A 22556-nucleotide genomic window follows, 5' to 3' on the forward strand; every position below is an offset into this window, starting at 1 on the left:
CCCAGCCACAGGAGCTCCACTGTACTGATTGGGATGCTCTTTCATCAAGAGAGAGCTACAGAGAACATTTTGCTGCTATTGCAGCAATTCAGCTTATAATCAAAGCACTGCTTAATTCACACATGTATTTTGCTTCAGATTCTTTGCCCATAGGGTTTTTTTGTCGGTTGTTTTTGCTTGTGGTTTGGGTTGGGATTTTTTTAGGCTATCATTAAAATAACATGAGAAGGGAGCAAGCAGGGCCCACAGTAATAGCTAAAACATCCCACTAGATACATTGAACTCATCACTAATGAAGACTGAGTATAAAATGTTGCTGAATAAAATGAACATGAGTGAGTTTGATATTCAAAAGGTGCCTAGAGGACATCGGTGCCATATGTTCTAAATGAGATTTTATTTTACTACATAGTTAATGAGTTTGCTGGCAAGACCTGAGTTTTTTGTTTGCCATGAGAACAGCAAAAGGTTAGGAAAGTACACACTGTGCCACAGCTGGTCAATCCCCAGCTCACCTGGGAAAACCACATACCTGTCCCCTACTGCCAAGCTGATACTGAGATTATGCTCTATAAATCCACACAACCTTTACACAAGAACTTGTACTCACCTGACAAAAGGGGTCATTTCACAACATTAGAGCTTTGCATTTCTGTAAGCCTTCAGGTTAAACAAAGCTTACCTGAAAGAATGTCTCATGGATATACTTACAGGTACAGTGTCACTGTACATGCAGACTTTTAATGAAAGAATGGGGAACAAAGGCTCTTCACAGTTGCATTTAAAGACATTCTTGGGGGATAAAAAAGTAGCAAAAAAGCCCTAAGCAAGAAGAAACCCCCCTCCAACAGAATCACAAATCCATTTTCTACAGAAAAATTTAAACTGATGTTTGAAGGGATTTTTTTCCCCTAGTTTTCTTCCTTGCAATCTTCTATCATTTTTTGCTTTCTTCTCCATTTTGCTCAGCAAAAAAAAAAAAAATATCTTTGGGGTTGAAGGTTAAAAAAGCCAAAATGAAATATTCACAAAGATAGTTTGTAGCGAGAAATTCGGTTGTCTGATTGCTTGAGAAGAAATGGGACAATATGGTGCAAGAACAAGATTAGGGAAGGACAGATTCTTACACATACTGTTTACAGATGTTGAAGAGACACTCTCCTACGTGACTATCTCTCCATCAGATAAACAGAGTTGATAATGTTTTGGAGACACGGCCTGGTTTAGGGAACAATGTGTCCTCACCGATGGCCTTTGGAAGTGGGCATTTACATGTCTGTTTTGCTGGTCTTGAGAAGGTTCTCCACAGGTGAAATTCATTGTAGGCTTGCAGATACTAGCTACTCTTGCCCTTCTGAAGTTCACTGGGAGCTGTATTCCAGAGGCATAATCAATTCCCTGGGGTAGTACTGTTTCTGCATGCATTCTCCATAGTAAAAACACACAGATTTGGGGTATTGATTGGGACATCTAAGACCTTAAACCAACAAATAAATAAATACATGAAAGAAACTTCCTGTAAGACTTCGCTGAACTCTAAACCAGGCCCCATGTGTGAACATTTTAAGAGCACACAGCAGTGTAATTCCGCTCTTTCTTTACAGTCAAACTCCCCTCATCTCCACAGGGAGCAGAGCTGAGTCCAGACAAGAAAATTGTTCTACTCCACCCTACTCATGGGTCTGGAAAAATGAGGCTTAGGGCTCTTAAGAGAGACAGAGACATGGAAATAGAAGAAAGAGAAGGACACTGAGGGGACTTGAGGTGAGCCAGCAGCAAAAAAAAGTCATAACAGAGCACAAGAAAAAATAAGCCTTCATCTGTTCTGAGACAAAACATGCAATATTATCTATTTTTATTAACATCTGCATCCACCTACCCCTTCTTTAAATGAGTCACGTAGGCACTCTGTAGAGCTGCTTCCAGAAAGTAGGAAAGTTCAAACTCAGAGTAAGTCACATTGCTGCCCTTGATACTCCTTGAATGTGTGTTGTTTAACGTCTGTGAGGGGGGGAAAGAAATATTTGGGATTACAGACAACTGTTTAAACTAGCCAGGCACTCATGAGCCAGTGACATCTCCAACAACAAAATGTTAGTTTCTGCTATCAGTTTCCTTTTCAGAATACTTGAAAACTTACCTTCATTAGCTATTCAAAAGCCTTTCAAAGTCAATTTTAAGATACACTATACAGTGACTTCCATGACATATTCTGTATGAGTTTTGAAACACCATCCCTTGTTACTTTCCAACCTTTAATAACATAAGTAGAAAGCTATGCAATAACACCAATGGCTTTGAAAGTACCTCTCAAACTACAGAGATCCAGCACCTTGTGCAGAAATATTAATGCAGTGTTTGAGTAGGTGTGCCTAGTTTAATTTAACATAAATATCTGTTAAGAGTTAGTAAGCCATCAGGAGTCCTGATGGAAGAATCTTAGCTTTGCCTCTGTTTCACCTATCAAATTCTTCTTGCTTTTGCTTCCTTACTGGTAACAAGCAGCTTTCATTGCTGAAAGTTGCCCTGTGTGGTCTCTCCAAAGCAGAGCTTTACACCTAGGACTGGAGGAGTGCTATGGACTTCTAATATATCTATCAGTAATCCTGTATTCTTATCTCTGTGTCCAGAAGACAACTATGTGAAAGGAGGTTGTAGTGAGGTGGGGCTCAGTCTCCTTCCAGGTAGCAAGTGACAGGAGCAGAGTAAATGGCCTCAAGTTGTGCCAGGAGAAGTTTAGATTAGATATTAGGAAAAATTTCTTCACTGAAAGGGTGGGCAGTCATTGGAACAGACTGCCCAGGGAAGTGGTGGAGTCACCATCCCTGGAAGTGTTCAAAAGGCATGTGGTCATGGCACCTGGGGACATGGTTTAGTGGTGGACTTGGCAGCGCTAGTTAATGGTTGGCCTTGATAATATCAGAGGTCTTTTCCAACCTTACTGATTCTATGATTCTAAGACAAATGAATTACAGTTCAAACTCTCTTCTTCATAGACCTAAGCAGTCAGTAAAAAAATTCAGTGTCCAGTACTGGCAGAAACTCATCCTTCCAAAAGAGAAGAGTGCTTAATTTTTAAAAAGCCGTTCAGTTTTTTTCCTGCAAAGAAACAGACCAAACGACTTGCTAACTGGATTTCTTAATGAAGTTTCATACACGCACTAAGCCCATTTTTTCTTGCTTCAATGCAAGCAGGAAAAAACCTCAACAAAACCAAACAAAAAACCTGAAACACACCTTTGCTTCTGAGAAGAGCAGAAATATCTGGTCTGAAGGTCAAACACCTTTAAGTTACAGAACAGATAACAAGCATTGGCATTGGTACTGCTGATGTCAAGCACAACATGTGGCAAAGGAAGGGCACAGAAGCACACAGTATGGCCTGTAAACTCAAGTAGGCAAAGTTGCAGAGCTAGAGATCACTAAATATGTGCCCAGCAGATCAGTGGCACATATCTGCACAGCTCAGTGAAAGGCTCACAGCACTCTTCTTACTCAGCATCCTAGACAACCACTGGTACTTGCTGTTACTTAGTTGTTACTGTTACAACCAAGCAGTTACTTGCTACAGAATGGTTTGTCTTGGAAGGGACCTTAAAGATCACCTAGTTTCAATCCCGCTGCCGTGGGCAGGGACACTGTCCACTAGACCAAGTTGCTCAGAGCCCCATCTAGCCTGGCATTGAACACTTCCAGGGATGAGGGATCTAAGTTCTAATGGTCTAGATTCCTCCAGGTTCACTTGGAGAAGGTGAAGCATTGGCAACTAAAATGCTACGGCTGACCCAGAAAGGTTTCTTTCAGTTTGTTAGAGACCTCAGAATCCACTATTGTGTATCATTTACATGACAGGTATGTAAAACGTCTTGAGTCCCTTCATGCTGGCACTTATTATGCAATGTTTGCAGTTTCTCTTTAGTAAGAGCTAAACTAGAGATACAACCTGAGCATTGTCTGAAGTATTTGGTGCTTTACCACAGGCAAAATTGGTTTCCAGACCTCATTCTCAGAAGAAACAGGTAAAGACCAGCTAAACTGCAGTTTTGCAACTGATTTTACTGAGACACCTCACTCCTTCCAATTTGTTTTCCTACTCCTTACTGTCAACCATCGTTCGACATTTTTCCATCATTTTTTCATTTTTGCTGTCAAAACCCTGGAAATTCCACCCAGGCCATCACGCAACACCCTGAGCCCATTTCTTCTTACCTTCTCAAGCTCCTGCAAGTACACCTGGGCAATGACACACGCTCTCTCAAAACAAGCCATGACTTCCTCCTCCCTTTCACACAGTCGAGCACGTGAGGCAATTGAGTTGGTTGAGCGCTCCAGTGACAGACCTGCAAAATGCCAACACTTTCTTTAACTGAAGCCCACTGACAGCAGTATAGCCATGTTATTCTTTATTTACCAGCTGACAGGAAAAGTTTTTTCCATAGGTGGGTTTCCCTCTTGTTTTGGTGACTTTCAGGACAACCCCCCCAGGAAAATACAATTCCTACACATGCAAGGCATTTTTGTCATGCTGCTCTAACACAGTTTTACTGCACACTCTTACAGTGCCTTTCAAACACTTTAGGAAGAAAGGACATACAACCCCTCTGGTGGGAATGAGCCAAGAGATAAGGTAAGGCCTGTATTTCCAAAGACAGCTATAGATTTTGGGTGCTTCAATGCAAGTGCTGTTTCAAACACACTGGCACTGGATTTGATAATTTCTAGGCATACACTATTTCAAGTGAAGCTTTCAATAAGCAGCAGTTTTGAGGGGAAAAAACAAAGCCAAAAAAAAACCTCAAACCAAAACAACTGGAAAATGACACCTAAACAAAGTCAGAAAATCTGAGGCCTCTCTTGGAAAATCTGAGCACATGCAAATTGCTCATGGACACACAGCAAGCTCTTGGCAAGGCACAAGAGACACTTAACAACAAAATCACCCTCTTTTCCAATGAAAGGAAAAAAATATTGGGCTTTGTACTACTAAAACTCTCTTGTATCATCATCCAACACCACTGACAAACAAAGCATATGTTAATTGAAGACCCACAGCTACTGTCCCTATATTAAAATCTTTTGCTATCACATCCTTGTCTAGCATCACCCTATATGACATCCTTTATATTTCTGAATCTATTCGGAGAGGCTACACATCCACATACCAATTTTACTCTGATTGGTGTAGGTTCCTATGCCACACTGGATCTCTACAAGACACCACTGCTTGGAAACTTGGGCCTTCTACACCAATCACAACTGCACTGATGCCCAGTAGCCTAACACAGGTTATCAAAACTTCAGCACATGCTTCTCTATACATTTTATATATAACAACATGCCCTAATAACAATGAGAAACATGAAAAACACTAAATTATAGTGTTCTTGACACAGATCTACGGAAAAGAATTTAGCTGTCTGCACAGCCTCTCCAAGCAAGCTCTTTCGATCACTGCAGCACATGGCAAAGGATTCTGCTCCAGATGAGGAGCCACTGTGCATACCTGGACCCACAATTTCCTGCGCTCCCACAGCCCTAGGAGGCATAACACCTCAGAACTGCTCATTTCAGGACTCCTGGCAACAAACAGTTGTGAAGCAGCAATGGGTAGCCAGGTTTCCCCATGATGTACGATACAGTAAGAGCTCTCATGCTGAAGGAGCCTGAGGTTCCTAGGCAGTCTTAGCTTTGTTTACTTCTCATGTTCAATGTTTGTTTTGTCCCCTTGGTTACTCTGCTAGGAGTTTCCCTATCTCATGTCTTACATTTGAGCCAGACATGAGCAGTTAGTTCAGCGGGTTGAGGTGCAAGTTTGGGAGGTGTGAGAAAGCAGAAGGAGTGGAGAACCAAGTCAGAAGTTCGCAACATGTTCCCTCAAAGATCTTTATCTTCGACAAACACACATTAGTACCTTTCACCTTTGAAAATCTGGACCAGAGTAGACCAGGAGAACTGAATTTACTTCAAACCGACAGTGTCAGGGGGATGGGCATGACAATCATTTTGGTGCCTTTAACTAATGCCCATTGTTTGCTCTCCTTTCTTCTGATGTATACCTTGTACAGCATTCAGATAGAAGAATTTGTCTCTAGTCAATCTATGAAGTCTCGGCCCTTATATCATGGGTTGGTTTCCTATTATTTCAATGCTTCTATTCCCCAACCCTGTCACTATGTAATGAACAAAGGAGAAAAGAGAACATTACCCCCCTCAACAGAAAAGAAAACCAAACCACAAATATCCAGCACTCCAGATAGTATAAACAGCCTACAAATATTCTTCTTAGATCTGTCTCAGTTTTATCTAGCTCAGAATTTTTATTCATTCCCTTTAACTGAAAATAAATGTTAACAAGTGTGCATTTCAGAGTCATCATCCCCTGAAGTGCAAGGTAGGGCTGAGGGCCCTGAAAAAAATCCAGTACAATCCACTGACATTAATACACATGCAGGATTTAATCAAACTGCAAGAGCCATCCTAGCACAGTCTGTGTGGGGGTGGTTATCGTGGGAGATGTCACACAGAGAGAACAGGCTGATAAAAAGCCATTTACATACATCCTACAGCCCACTGCAAGGAGTTGCTATCTCTAAGCTCTGACACGGGGGAGGAAAGCAAGCAGCCTTTGCCAGCATTAAGTACTGACAACAAACATGCCCATCCATGCAGTCAGAAAAACAGCACTGGGGCTGATTAGAGACAGACAAACGAACGTCTCCAAAAGTGTTCTTGCCACACTAAATATACAGCAATATACAGTGTATTAAAACAGATACTATGCTACATTGCACACATTTTTCTGCTTGTAAAGGGCAAGAAAGAAAAATGACCCACATGATGTGACATTAGTCATGGTTCCTTCTGCTAATATCATATGCACTGACCTGATGTCACTCAAGTATAAAATCTTCTACAGAATCCAAACAGGGCTATTCTCCCCTACTACAGAAATGCAGTGAAAAGAAATTTTAGAGCAAACAGACTGCAAATCCACTAGACAAGGGGAGGAACAGAAGAAAAACAACAAATTCCCTATTCTTGCAGCCACCAATTCTGTTCTCACAATACAAAGCCCCAACAATTACAGATTTGCTTAGAGTGCAACTGAGTAAGACTGTTGACAAGCCCTCCAATGCTGAGAGCACAAATTCTACCAACTCTTCTTCATCCCCCAGTTATCAGCACAGAAAAAACTTTGCAGCACAACACACATTTGAAATTCAACTCTGTTTCCAAAAAGTGTTGGAAAGCCATGAAAGTGCATGCTACTTCCATGCTGGATTTAGCAAGAGAAGTAGAGCTCTTGCTAAGACCGAATTAGCTTCTGAGTAAAGCATAAAGCTATATGCTTTCTTGGTAACTGATTAAGGTAAAGGGACTTGGGTATGTTTCACAAACAGCTGTGGTTATAAATCCCAACTTAAAAATTTATCTGTGCTAACATTTTTCTCATATGAATCAGGTGTCCAAATTTAATTATATACATACATATATACCATAGTAATTTTTTTATATAGTGAAGACCCAGATTTATAGTATATGGCCCAAGCTCAAGATTTAAATAGAGACATGTTTCCAGATGCTCATTTTTAAAAGAACAAACTCTGCCCACTTCAGAGGCAGTAACTTTCTATGTATAGAAACACTGCTTTTCTTTCCTGCATAAAGATAAGGCTTCCATTCACCTCCTGTAGTTCTCCCAAAGATTAATCTCATGTTCTTGACCTTTCTATAATCTTTGCCCCTTCTTCTCTGCTCCCAAATCTAACTTGTATTTATGTCAGAAAAAAAACCCAAAATCCAAATCCATATGGTTTGGTTTGTAAGACCTATCACTGAAGCAATCTTTTCTAGAGCTGAAATGCACTGCTCTCATTTATGGAAACCTGAAGGGGGAAATTTTATGAAGGCTTATTTCCACTTTCACCTCACTCAGTCCTTGTCAAGGGAAGACATCATATCATGCAGTTCCAATGCTCTGAGGTGATGTTATTACCAAAACTGGAACATCTGTGTGCACATGGGCACATGATATCAGATTCTCAGCAACACATATGAGACAAAAATTCATGCTGGAAGGAATACCAGAAGGTCCATGGTCTGACTTCCTACTCAAAGAAGGACCAACTCAGGGCATTACCCAGCCTGGTCTTGAAAGCCTCAGTGCATACATGGATACTGCACAACGACTAGGGAGAAGAGGAGGCTAACCTGGCTTTATTTTCCTCTGGTTCATAAACTAGTTTAACAAATACCAGCATTCCCCTTCAGAGTAGGAGAAATATACCAATTCTTTCACAGCTTCTTTTAATTTCCTTTTAACATGGACTTCAAGCCTCCTTGATTTGGATTAATTTAGACAACTGAGGAATGGTGGGAATTTGGGGTCAGCAGCAGCACCCGACTCACCAACAGTGTTAACCTGGAGCATCAGAACTACCTGACAATCTAAAGAAGAGACTGAAGAAACACAATAGCACAAAGAGCATGAAGCTGACCTCCTGTGTTATGCCCTGGTGCTATGCTTGCGTGGAACATAACTATGACAACCTGAAGCAAGAAACCACCTTAGGGCGAAACTTACAGCCCTGCCAACCACACCAGCCACAGTCTGCAGAGCAAGGTTACAGCACCTATGCTCCTGTGCCACACAGACAGGCCAGCCTGGCCAGAAGCCAGCATGATGTTAAACTAAATGCATGCAACAGTTTTACTCTAGCTACAGGAAGATAAGTCATTTGCCTTGAGGTAATCCACGTGTGAACATGCCACACGGCAACTGCTGCAGGCGAACTGGTAGTGTGCACCTTCTCATTCTGGCGAACGCCCAGTCATTCTGGGACACCGTCCCCAAGCAGAGGGTGCACTTCATCTTTCAGCCTAGTTCAGAAGTGTGACTCTAGGAAATCAATTAGCATTGAAACAAGACTATTTTTAAAACTAGCTCTTCAAACATACCCACATGCATGCTGACTAATCAAAGTTCAGCAGAATACTAAACACTCTTCAAAGACAAAATTAAAAAGCACAACCAAACCATTCTAGAGATATTACAACCAGCCTGCCCCTCCAGCTAAGGCTTGAACTTAAGAGCACCAGCACTCAACCAAGCTATTCCATTACAGCCTCTGGGAAAGCAAAACAGCCTGAACCTCAACAAGCCAAAGCAGCAGTCAGGGTTATGTTGACGTAGGCAAGACCCAGCATTATTTCTGCCACAATTCACAGCAGTTTAAATAATTCACAACCTGGTCTTGACACTCATGTCCCCAGCAATTAAGTTATGATTTTTTCAGCAAGACTTATTTGTATGATTTTTTTCAGCAAGACTTATTTGCAATGCAAATAGAAGAAGAGGGGGAAGAAAAGCCTAGAAGCCCTTGGTTTTGAAGACTCTCTTTCATACTGCACTCCACGAAAGGTGGGGAGGAAAAGACAGGTTTTGTTTTTCCTATTATACAGGATTATTGTATATTCCCAGCAATCTGTTATAGTCTTCAGGTATTTTTAATACAAAAGTCTCAAAGCTGGCAAAGCAGAAAATTCCAGTAGCCCTAAATAAAATAATCTGAAGACCTTTCCATCTCTAAGCTGGGAATGAAGGTGAAAATTTAAGTAACCTGTGCAAGGCTGCTCCGTTGCACCAATGCAGAACTCAAGACCCCTACTCCCAGCTAGATGCAATAAACCAATGCTAACAGTGTTACTCCAATTATTTTCAAATTAAGAACTCTATCTGGTTAGACTGTTAATTACAATTAAAGCTGATTGCTAAAACTAGGACAGCTTTTTGATCGAGTGGCTGTGAAGCCAGAAGGTAGCAAGCACTCCCCTGAGACACAACCTCAGTCACCTACCCTTGACCAATGCTGTGTAGGCTCTGCATCACACTGAATACCTTATGCATAGCAGAAAATCAGCAACCTTAATCCAAAGACACTCATTTTTCGGAGCATATTCAGACCTGCTGCCTATCAGCTGGCTGCTCTTAAGCTTCATGGTACGTCTTTAAACCTTAGCTTTAACCTGTAATACAGCAGTCTCCAAACTGCTCTAATCATATACCCTGTAAGTTAAAAAAGTATCAAGCATGCATACCCAACACACATACAGCTATATACATACTGCTTCACAATTTATTTATTATATATTTTTGTATCTGTTTCTTCCAAAAATATCTGCTAGTTAACATGCTACCGATAGGCATCTGTCATCAGAGCAAAGGCCTGAGAACACTGGACGTTTTGTAAAAGCTAAAAAGCATAATTTGCCTGTAAGTTTGACAACTATTTTAACCATTTTGCTGTGAAACAGCCACTGAGCTTTGGTGTGGTACAAAAGATTTTCATGGTCACTCCCCATCTCATTACAAATTATCATAAAGATAGTATTTAAAAGTCTTGTGTTTATAGACTTAACCCCACTGATGACATCCTACAGCACTTGGTGTACTTTCAAGCCCCTCTTTGCTGCTAAAGTAGTTCTCAGTGTATTTCATTATTGAACCAGAATCTGACAAACTCCTTAAGTTGAGAAACATTAGAAATATTTGCACTTTCATGCACGTGTATACCAAGACTCCCACACCACACAATTTCTTCTAATGCTTGTTTTTTCAAGTCTTTGGCAATTCCAATGCTCTGAGATGATGTTATTACCAAAACTGGAACATCTGTGTGCACAGGGGCACATGGTATCAGATTCTCAGCAACATATGTTGTGTCTCTCAGATGAATGTATTTTAGTTTGCTGCCTTGTTGTTTTATGCATATTATTTCAGCCATTTTTCCATAGCAGGAAAAACAAGTGTTTCCCCAATGGTATGTGGATTTTCATATTTCACTCTCAAATAAGAAACCTCAAAAGAGGCTTCTAAAAATTTAGGGGCACATGGTATCAGATTCTCAGCAACATATGTTGTGTCTCTCAGATGAATGTATTTTAGTTTGCTGCCTTGTTGTTTTATGCATATTATTTCAGCCATTTTTCCATAGCAGGAAAAACAAGTGTTTCCCCAATGGTATGTGGATTTTCATATTTCACTCTCAAATAAGAAACCTCAAAAGAGGCTTCTAAAAATTTAAGTTAAATGAATTTTTTTAAAGTACTGAACTGAGTATCACTGGACTTCAAACATCATTGGTCCAATCAGACTGTCATTGCTTCTACCTGATTGAAGAGCTCATGCTAGGACTCGTGTAAGTTCTGCATTTTCTTATTTTTCACTTGTGCTTCTATTACTAGTATTACCTGAAACCCAGTTTCTTTGAGGGAATCTTTAAGCTACTTGTTCATTTCATAAGGTTTAGTTTAATTCAAACTAGACAGTACAACACTTAAATCCACTTAACTACAAACAGGTGAACTGCAATACATGGAAGGGAACAAACACGTGAGGATGCCCTTGTGAGTCCCTCTGCATTGTGGAACACTCTCTCTTTTGCAAGACACTTTTATAGACTCTACATGACATGAGACCCTCTGACATACAGACTGAGGACAACACTCTCAATAAATTACTTTAATAAAGCTTAATTTCAATGTGGGTTGGGTTGTTATTTTTCGTGGTGGTGGTGTGTTTTTTGTTTGTTTTAAGAAAAGATAACTATTAGTATTTTTCTCATCTACCTCAGTAGATCATCTTGCTTACCCCCTGGGGCACACATACTCCACTTCAGGGACTACTGCTATAACATATTGTCCTAGTACAAGGGGCTACATTCCATGACATGGCATTCCAGCTGCAGTCAGTTACTGAATCAGACTACCCCTCAAATCCTGTGTTCAGCTTTGGACCCCTCACTACAGTAAAGACACTGAGGCACTGGTGCATGCCCAGAAAAGGGCAGTAGAGCTGGTCAAGGGTCTGGAGCACATCTTATAAGGAACAGCTGAGGGAGGTGGGGTTGTTTAGCCTGGAGAAAAGGAGGTTGAGGGGGAACCATATCACTCTCTACAACTACCTGAAAGGACATTATAACAGGGTGAGGGTCAGTCTTTTCTCCCAGGTAACAAGGCACAGGTCAAGAGGAAAAGGCCTCAAGTTGTGCCAGGGTAGGTTTGGATTGGATATTAGAAAAAATTTCTTCACTGAAAGGGTGGTCAGGCATTAGAACAGGCTGCCCAGGAGTCACCATCTCTAGAGGTATTAAAAAATGTGTAGATGTGGTGCTTAGGGATATGGTTTAGTGGTGCACTTGGCAGTGCTGAGTTAACAGCTGGACCCGATCTTTGAAGCCTTCCAGCCTAAAAGATTGTGGTTTTCAGAGCAGGAGGGAGAAAAAGGAAGGGCAATTCATATTCTACTATGCTGATTCATACCAGCCACTCAAGCCAATTCAACTTAAAGTTATTAGAACCGACAGAGACTGCAATGACTAATGGGATGTTGTCCTGTCACTTCAAAAATGGTCAGAGACATTCAAAGCTTACTCCAGGACAAACCAGCAAATGGAAATTCCCCATAGCCACTGGACACTTACCATGCTACACAACACAGCTCCAGCATCAACCAGCATCATTAGTCATCTAACAGCTACCTTTAGATTAGGCCACCTGAGAGTACATTTATATTTGTTTTCTTTTAGTGAAAATGAGTGTAGCATGTTGTCTCATGTAACCATACAAACATCGCGTGCTCCTTGTTCCATTTCCTCAGAAAAGCATCTCCTGATGCTGCTAACCCTAACAGCTTTAGAGAACTAAACCACAGTGCAGAAGGTGAAGAGGGTTTTATGCATGTGTGCAACCAGCACCTGCAACTGTGTGTGGAAAAGGAGGCAGAAGCATAACAAAACCTTATGATTGCAGAAACCAAATCATATTAACAAAATAATTGCATTTACTGGCCTGCATTTAGCTCTTGTCAGAAGTCTAAAAAGTCACACCCCCATGCTGCATTTGTGCATAGCTGATTGTGCTAAACAAACTACTTCTAAAAAAGTGAGCAGAGAAGAGCTCATGGAGTGCAATAGCAAAGCCTAACTGCACAAAGAACCCCAAGGCTGGGCTTGGCAAACCTTTCACATCCAAGCTGAAAAGCAGTGGCACCAAGGCCAACAGACAACAGTTTCACAGTCATCACTGTCACAACATAAGCACAAGTCTAAACTCTTGAACTCCTATTCTGAATTCCCAAGTAAGGCATACTAGGACTAGGCCCTTTTATAAGGACATCAGCATCTACAAAGTGGGGCTTTTGCCTATCAGACAGCTACTCTGATACCAACATGAATTAACAGCATGTTTCCTGTCTCACTGTCAGAAATGTGAAAAATAGCACTTTGAAGTGCATACCAGGTATAGAACAAAGTGCCTCTCTCTCTGATGTGGATTAACATTTAAAAGATGCATATTTTGTCAAGCAAAAGTGAAAACAAGTTCTGCCAACAAAGTGTCTTATCCTGAGTTACTCAAATTTTAACATCTTATTGCATCATGCATCCTTGTGGCTGGGACTTAATTTTTCTACTGGACAGGCAAGAAAATTAATTTTATTATTTAGGCTCTGTTTAAAGGAACCCATCTCCCCACAGATCTCAGTGCTCAGTGAGATTAATCTCACAGTCATCAGAGAATTCCAACAAAGGCATTTGTGCCCTGCCCCCACCAGACCCTTTAAAAAAAAAAAAAAAAAAACCAGAAAAAAATCCTCCAGCAAACAAATCTTTTTCTTCCACTGTGTTTGGACTAAGTTCTACTTAGTCATAGCAACAGCTGAAAATACTGATGGAAGTAGCCTCAGCCAGTAGCTACCAGCAGAGGAAACATCAGTTAAGGAGACAAGTGCAAGCCATCTATCATCTCAGAAGCAACATCTAGGTTAATACAATTGCATACTGCAGGTATTTGCCATCAACCTTCCACTTGTCCATTTCCTAATCTTGTTTCAGTTAACAAGACAAGATATGTTCTTACATAGTAAGATACACACACACTCTCTCCTTTTAGGTATTATAGCAAGTCTTTCTTCAAGAGTTTCAAGAACTCTTATAAATCAGCCTGTAGTAAAGATCCCAAGCACAAGAGTATGCATAACCACTGGGAGGGGGTTTTTTGGCACACAAGAAGCTGACTAGTATTCCAAACACTCGTCTGGAAAAAAGGAGTAGACATCTTGAAAAATGTTATGCCCTCTGAAATGAGGAACAGTCTCACAAAGTGCACGTACAGCCTGTTAAGAGGTTTATAAAACATGACCTGAATTAAAAATGCTTCCTGCAAAAAGAAGTTAGAAGTGTAAATTCACTTTCAAAAGAAGATCATGAAATAAATTATGGCCCTGCAAAGCTACATGTTTCTAAACTCAATTTAACTGTCCTTGTTTGAACTACTGGCACTTAAAATCATTCCACACTCCACAGTTTTGTCATTACATCTCAGTTATTGAAAACTAAGTGGACAAATACCTCATCCCAGAGAAGCTAACTGGAAATTCTGCTTTCAGAGGGACTCTAGTTAAAAGTAAGGCTGCTTAAGTTAAGCACATAACACACAATAACCGATTACCATTATTAGAATGCAATATATCCTTGCACTGTGGGATCAGTAGCAGCAGTAAAAAAGCTGAACTGAAAAAGTTAGTGGCTTAAGATCTGAAACGAGCTTGAAGAAGTACTGAAATAGTCTTTAAAACAGAGGTACTCTCTTCCAGAGAGAACAAAAATAAAACAAGAAAAAAAACCCCAAACTCCTACCTTTTCCCCGTCAGTTCTCTCCACTAATTTAGTTCAATGAACCAACAAAGCCTTGACTGAATAAAACCAAACAGGAAAGCTTATTTTTTCTCAATTTCACCTATGATTTTAAAAAAACGCACACCTGACAGGAAATTTATCAGTTTTGACACTTAACAGAAACACTGAGTTAAAACAGTGTCTATAGCAAGTCAAATTCATTTGTTTAACCAAAAAAAGATTCTTAATCAAATTCTTTAAGGAGAGGAAGGCAAAGTAGACTTATCAGAACATAGTTTTGCAATAAAGCTATTTTTAACTGCACATTTTATTTTAATTTCCAAACAAATACAGCTGAACACAAATCTCACGTAGGAAATCAATCTTCATGTAGAAAACCATATTACAAAATGAATGACACACAAGCAAATGTCAAAATTAAACACTCCAATGAGGAGTATGAACAAGTGTGTGATACATCTCTGATTAACTAGAATGAATACTCCAATGAAGAGTATGAACAAGTGTATGATACATCTCTGATTAACTAGAATGAACAACTTTAATACCAGACTTACTGAATGCAAATCTACTGTTTTTAAAGTAGTACAAGCTGATGAAATAAAAAACTAAGCAGCACAATCACAAAGCAAGTTTAAAACAGATTATTCAAATTTCGAGGCTTCAGCTGGTCAATCTAAAATCATGATTAAAACCAAGCAAGTAGTTTCCAAACCAGCCCAGTAAAAGGTCAGGTTTTCTGTTTATCATCTCTGTGTGATATCACCATTTTCCTTTCAGGACACCACTATAACCTCCAAACAACCACTTCCAGTATTATAAAATCAAGACAAAGATTTCACGTGGGGAGAAAGCAGAACAATATAATTCCAAGCATACTAACCTTCTTATCACTGAAGTTCAAAAGATACAACCACAGAAAAACAGGAACACACAAGCTCAGATATTTGTCCTAAAAACGAACAAATAAACACGAAATCCACAACACACTGGACTGAACACAGAACCCTGGAAGCAGACTCCTGGCTGTTTATCGTTATCAAACTCAGGAAAAACCCTCATGGGGTAGATTCAGGGTTTTGCTTTCAGCCACAGCATTCACAGCTCTTAGGAGAGCTCTAAAGACCCGTGCTTCAACCCAGCAGAGTTTGTCTCATGATCTCAGGGTTTATCAGGCACGTCACACCACAGATCTTAAACATCTTTAAATTACTAAAATGGGTTCAAGAGCAAAAAGATAGACTCAAGCCACTGAACTAACCAAGCCTCATTTCCTCATACATGTGACTTGTGGTTGGACTTGTCACAATAAAATGCAGACTATGAGCAAGGCTCTTACAGACACAGTATCACCTTGTTCTTCTGAGATCTGAAAAGATTGAGCCCACACACAAATGGATGTCTTTTCTAAAGCTAAGAAATAAACAAACAAACAAAAAAACAAACCCAAACTTTTGGAAACAAATTTACAAGGGATTCATCTGAAGTTAGTCCACAGACTCCCCTTACACTTGCCAGAGACTGTACTGTATAATACTATGCACTTCATCCCTGTTAGATGCCATTTGAAGAGGAGATTAATCACCCCAGAATGGCCAACTTCTGACTGTACACACAGTTCAGACTGAAGCTGCACAAATTAAACCGACCCTTGGCAACAAACAGCCAATAATACCACAAAAATTGCTGCAGGATGCACTGGGAGAAAAGGAGAAAAATAGGCAGTGGGACTTTGAAAGTTTCAACTCACTAGAAACCCACTTGCAAACTAGATACCATTTGCAATCCTAAATCACTGCAGCACAGATTAGATAGCTCCCTATCTCCAGGCTACCCTGCTCCAGGTAGAGAAGTCCAGTGCCTGGACACGCAGCTGATCTGGCAGACACAGGGGACTCAGCACAGGGCTGACTCACCTGGCAGCACCTCTGATGCCACACACCCCTGACCTCAAGCCAAAGCCCCTCTCAGGCATTACGAAGACAGGACCCACGTGTCAGATGAGCCTTGCCTGAGCCTCCCTCAGTTAACGCAGCTCTCGGCACACACTCATGCAGCACAGCAAAAAAGGCTGGGCAGCAAACACTGCACTGACATAGAAGCTTCTCAACAAACTTGGAATATAGGCAAGCTGGAACCCTGGCTAGAGCTACACTGTGCCTTCTAAGGGTGGTAGTGACCTACCCTACTACCAGGAATATTTACTGACTGGGAACAGGAAGAGATCTCTGCAGGGTTTCTGCAGCAAGTACAGACAGGGAAACCCGCCAGCTCTGAGAGTTACATATGTTGTTCTAAGGCCTTCTTTGTTTCCTTGTTTAACCAGGTAACAAAGCCACAATGTGTCCCAAGTGAATTAGAAGCAAAGGTTGCTTACTCAATACTGGTTTATGCAATACAGAGCTGCTTGCATCAGAGGTTACCTGCAGTACTGTGAATTGAGCAGAGGTTTTAAGGAGGGATTAACTTTGTGAAGGATGGGGAGGAAGGAGACAAGTACAAATCAACCACCTATTAACTAACCATAGAGGTTAAAATTGCTCACGGTGAAAAATCCAACTGTTGTCAGAGCTTCACTCATAGCACCCACAAAACATTACTCCTCACAACCCAGGGGTTTAGAAACAGGACAAAAAGCAGCTGAGAAACTGGAGGAGTCTTGTCCTCTCTGCCATTTCTCCTGTAACTTATCAAGTGCACAAGTCCTCACATTTATAAAGAACTTCAACGTTTACTTCTTCATATTCACTTTGGGTAGAAGTCTACTGAGCAAGGTAAGCACAAAACATTTCCCTCATTCAACTTTCACGTCCAATCACAAGGGTGCAAATCTATATTGTTTCTTACCATAATATGACCCTACTAATGCTCTGCACCTTCAGAGCAAGAGTCCAGGGACTGAGCTTAATGCCTTCAGTGTTGTGGAAGTTAAATGGTGTTCTAAAGAACCGAACTTAGTTTTGCTGGTTCATATTTCATTTCTATCACTGACTTCATCTACACAGCTCTTTGCAGTGTATCCCACATCTTTCTTGTTACATTGCTGTTAATATCCAACATTAAAAGGATAAATGTCCACATTAAAAGAATAAGCCTTTGATTTGACTTTTCTCTTTCCCCAGCCTAATCCTGAGTGCCTGAGAACCTACACTGCCACTCTGCATACAGGCACAACTCAGCAGTGCTAACTACACTAAATCAAGGTAGCTTCAAGTTCATTCTATGAGGTGAAACAAAGTTCTGCTGCTTAACTAATGATGAATGAACAGGGATATTCTATTAAACCAACTGCTTTCCCCAACTTCTGAAAATCTGAGTAAGAAATTAAGCAGGGAACGTAACCCCTGCCTTGAAATAGACAAGACTGTTCTGGAGTTCTGCCTAAATGACCCTGCAAAGTTTTTACTACAGAGACATTTAAGAGCATCTTTAAACAAAGTTTCAGATTGCATAAGTGACCAATAGTTCAACCAAAGGCAATAATATGCTATGGATCAACAATTTCTGGAGAAATATCATATTAAAAAGGCTAATAGGAAAAATCTATAGCATATAGTATACACATACACATGGACACACATGTTTTAAAATGGAAACTTAAATAATTATTTAAATCACACTATTTCCATAGCTACCTGTATAAAATTCTAACATTTAAGGGCTTACTTCTCTAAGACCGTGAGGTTGAGCACATAACATGAGAGAACTGTGATCCTAGCAGACTGCCCTCTCCAAACAAAGCTGGACAAGCTCCACTTTGCTGAACTTTTCTCTGCCAGACACTTCAGTAGTATATTGAGTGACTTATTATACTCTTGATATCTTGGCTAACCTGAAAATAACCATCACAAAGGATAAAGACTGTGGAACAGTAACTGCATACAGGTTGTTCTGCAATGGCAGGGGCTCCTTATGGTTTACACACAGTGGCAACACAATTTTCACATTCCATGCTAAACAACATGGGGAAAAAAACAAAAAAAACCTACATCCTCTGAGGCAAACACCTCCACATCTTCAAATGCAAGTTAGGTAGTCAATATGATGGAAGAGGTCTTATAGGAAGAGTGTTATGCCATCAGTTTCCATGCACACCTTATCAATACACTCACACCTCACCAAGGGTCTTATCCAGTTCTCTGCAAGGACAGTGCATCCACTGCTAAGAATGCACTGGCAGTTACTCACTTCTCTGTGCCATGCAAGCGTGAGCGTGAGTTACAAGCCAATTAGTCCTGCTCCACAAAAGCTCATTAATGAAGTAGATTTGATCAGTACCACAGAAAACCAAAATCAAAGCAAGCAAAGCAGCACAAACAGGGTTTCAAAAAAGCAGAATGACTGCATGAGATCACGAAACACATTATTATCAGTAATACTAGCAGCCCAGTCAAACAGTATTTTGGGTTGATTTGGTTTCACTCTTTTACATACCAGTTGAAGGTATCTGATCATCAGAGTTCTCATTCACCTAATTAGCTGGTGGACATGCTGAAAAGAGTAGAAAGCAGTAGATAGGTAGCAGTACTTGAGCAACATTTATAAAGGAACTGAAAGCAAATGAAGGAGAAGATTACTGATCTTTTTCTCCCCCCAAGTCAAAAACAGACTAGGGTCTTCCTTTCCCCCACTGAAAAAGGAAATACAATTTCACTACCCATAGAGGTAGTTTCAATTAGAATCTCTCAAACCGTGCATTGTCTGCAGAGTTACGAGGGGGAGGAGAGATTCCTGTTTGTATATAGCATCTGATACTGTGTGACATGCATTGCAAAAATACACTACCTGCTTTGGAAGCACATATTCTCTTAGTCCAGAGTTTAACACTTGGAGACACGTCCTTGCTTAATTCACAGAAATCACTGAAATTTACAAGTAGATGAACTCTAAGAGACAGCACAGGCTCCAATTCAGCTGAGTGCTGGGTTTAGATTTTCCCAAAATGGACACACAGGCTCAAGCATGTTGCTGACTTACAGCCAAGAGTTACCACAAGATTTCCAATTTCAAGCTTTTCTTTACAAGCCAGCCAAGTTCAAAAACCATGGACTAAGACTTCGTAATGCCTTTAAATTTAAACTACACAGATCACACCCAGTAGGATTTTTTACAGCATACAACTTTGCCCTAACTCTGCTCCAATCAAATCACTTGCAGAAATACTTTCAACTTCGACCTAAATGTGGCAGACTTCAAAAATTGCACGCATGGTCCTTTACCTTTAATAACGAAGGCTTCAGTTAGCAAACGCAGCATGTACAGAGGTTCATCTTTGGTTGAGAGGTCATCAATTCCTGCTCTTGCATACATGCTGATGGCATCCCTGTAGCATCCCTCCACATAATGAAGCTTTCCTAGGATCAGCATAGCTTCTGTCATATACTTAGGCTGAAATGGAGCATGGAGAAAAAAAAATAAAATAGTACTTACATGGTAAAATACCAGATAGCAAGAATGAGGTGTTCAAGAACACATTAAGCAGATTCAAAATGCTTTCCTCTCACAACTGCTAGCTCTGCAGGCCAGTAGGAAGTGTCTAGAGATCTTAGTGCTGTGCTCATGAGAGCAGCAGGCAACAAGGTCAGGCAACCACTCTGGAGCTCAGTTTTGAAATACGCAGCTTCCAAGCCACCTTTTTGGTTTCTGCTGACCTGTTCTATTGATTCACCAGCCACAGACAGCACATAAAAGGCTGGCATTGTCAGAACTACCTACACACACACACAAAACCCCCTGCTTTTAAACGAGCCAGAAAGCACCACTTTTTAAACAAGTGGTCCACTGTCCTCTGTACATTTAATTACAGAGTGAGAAAGCTCTCAAATTTTCCTAAGCTGTCAAAGAATTTTCATGCAACAATAGAAAGACAGGAGGCACACCTGTTATTTCTAAGATTCGTTTCATTTAAGGGCTGAAAACACATGCAACAAAAATCTCTACAAAATACATCTGTTCAGATCCTTTGGAAGGCATGAAAAGGTTCTTAAGCCTTCATGCCCATTTTTTTAATACATGCAAGCAACCCAGGATCAATGCTGCATGAACAGCTAAGTAACCACTAACAAAGAAACAGTAATGGCAACTCATGCAGCCAAACTAAACACAAAGACCTGGAAGAATTCAGTTGTTCTGGCTGTTATTGGGGCTAAACTGTAGAGAAAGAGAATTGGACAGACTCCTCTTCCTTACTCCCTCCATTTTACTTTATAAATAGGCTGACTTTCAAAAAAGTTAAAAAAACTCCTCCAGAAAAGCCACTGCACACATGCTCCTTGGGAATTAACATGGTAAAAGTATAACATATATTTCCAAGCTCACTAGACTGTCAGTTTCAGGACCAAAAGTAACAAAAAGTCGAGAACAGACTGCTGCAATTAACTCATTTCTAAACCCATTATGCCACTGTCTGTCCAAGGACACCAACACAGCAGCAGCTATCCAGGCAGAGTCTGAAGCTCTGCAACTAAGTTGACAAGCAGCTACCAACAGGGCACCATGACCACAAAGTAAAATAAAAGCATAACTTCTCTGGCAGAGACTGGAAGCAGGGCAAGGCTGTAATCCTGGACTGACAACACAACCTTAAGCTCCTGACAGTAGCTTACATCACGTTCTCCTCTGATCTGGAGCTGACTAGGTGTACACAGTTGTCTCAGGTCAGGAGCAGCAGTAGGTTGCTCAGCTGTGCTGGCCTGACAACACCACTATGTGACCACACACCACCACCCTAGAGAAATGCTAAATATTTATTCTGCTTCTTTCTAATAAAAAAATAAACAGGACATGTATTTGTAGCACATAAGTTGTTTGTGTATGAAAAAGAAAGTCTCACAACAGAAGATAATGCCAAGGCAAATTAACAGTCCTCTAGTAATACCTACAATACAGCTCTGTACATACAGAGATGTGAACAGTCATCACCAACAAGTTTTATGAGACTACTAATCACATGAAAGCAGCATCCAGTTGGCAGGGATTATGATGACAGAGCTCACTTACTCTTAGTTTTCCTCTGCTTAAGATATTGGTCAGATACTGTTTAGCTTCACTCAGTTTTGGCTCATTCTTCTCTGTCAGTGGAATGGAGTCCTTCAGTTTGGCAAAGTTTTCCTTCAGACATTCTTCCAGAAGAACCTCTGCAAGCAGCATACTCCTGTGGTCCTCTGAAAGCACACACCAACCAAAGAAACATTTTTTAGTGCAGCACTGATGATAAACAGCATTATGAAAACAAAAAACCCCACACCTTTGAGACACACAAACAGTAGCTCAAATGAGGGGATGAGGAAGAACTACCAGACAAAAAAAAATTCCATTAATGTCTATCTACTGGAAACTGTACATTTTCTATGAAAAAATGAAATTACACTTACTCGTGACTTGAAGATTTTCCCTAATGTATCCTTTCATTTTGGCAGCACTGTTCATTCTTGCATTGCCAGTAATTTAACAGTTAAGAATTTTCATCACAAAACTCACAAAAGTGTAAGACCAATCTTAGCAAACATTTCAGTGCATGCTTTAGACTTACAAGTGTACAAGCATGAAATGAATGCTTCAGACTATAGAGAAGCTATGAATTTCACAGCACAGCAGTAACTGCATCAGAAACTTGTAATATTTTTCCCTGAAAGTTCACAGAAAAAAAATTTAAAAGATACTTCAGGCACATTCTACACACCCATTACTAAAAGACGGACTGGGCTTGATCCTCTGCCACAACATGCCACATAAAATCCATCCCTGTTCACAGTTCCACAGAGGAGAAACTCTAACATAGGCAGCACTACTCCATACAGCATCAAGCATCATACAATGTAGCAATCGTGCTGAAAAAGTTTAGTCTACCAGAGTACTTTG

The 22556-nt window shown here is 40.4% G+C and overlaps 1 protein-coding gene across 1 annotated transcript in view; it reads right to left on the reverse strand.

Moving 5' to 3' along the window:
* The window catches only part of TTC7A (tetratricopeptide repeat domain 7A), a 169892-nt gene extending 148047 nt beyond the window's left edge, over positions 1 to 21845 (reverse strand). The window contains exons 1-4 of the mRNA XM_009076060.1: positions 21696 to 21845; positions 19916 to 20084; positions 4210 to 4340; positions 1880 to 2001 (exon numbers count right to left, since the gene is read on the reverse strand). Of these exons, the coding sequence (XP_009074308.1) occupies positions 1880 to 2001; positions 4210 to 4340; positions 19916 to 20084; positions 21696 to 21845 (572 nt within the window). The remainder of the gene's footprint in view (positions 1 to 1879; positions 2002 to 4209; positions 4341 to 19915; positions 20085 to 21695) is intronic.
* Between the last annotated feature and the right edge of the window lie 711 nt (positions 21846 to 22556).

The sequence above is a fragment of the Acanthisitta chloris genome, unplaced genomic scaffold (genome assembly GCF_000695815.1).
Source record: "Acanthisitta chloris isolate BGI_N310 unplaced genomic scaffold, ASM69581v1 scaffold476, whole genome shotgun sequence".
Taxonomy (NCBI): domain Eukaryota; kingdom Metazoa; phylum Chordata; class Aves; order Passeriformes; family Acanthisittidae; genus Acanthisitta; species Acanthisitta chloris.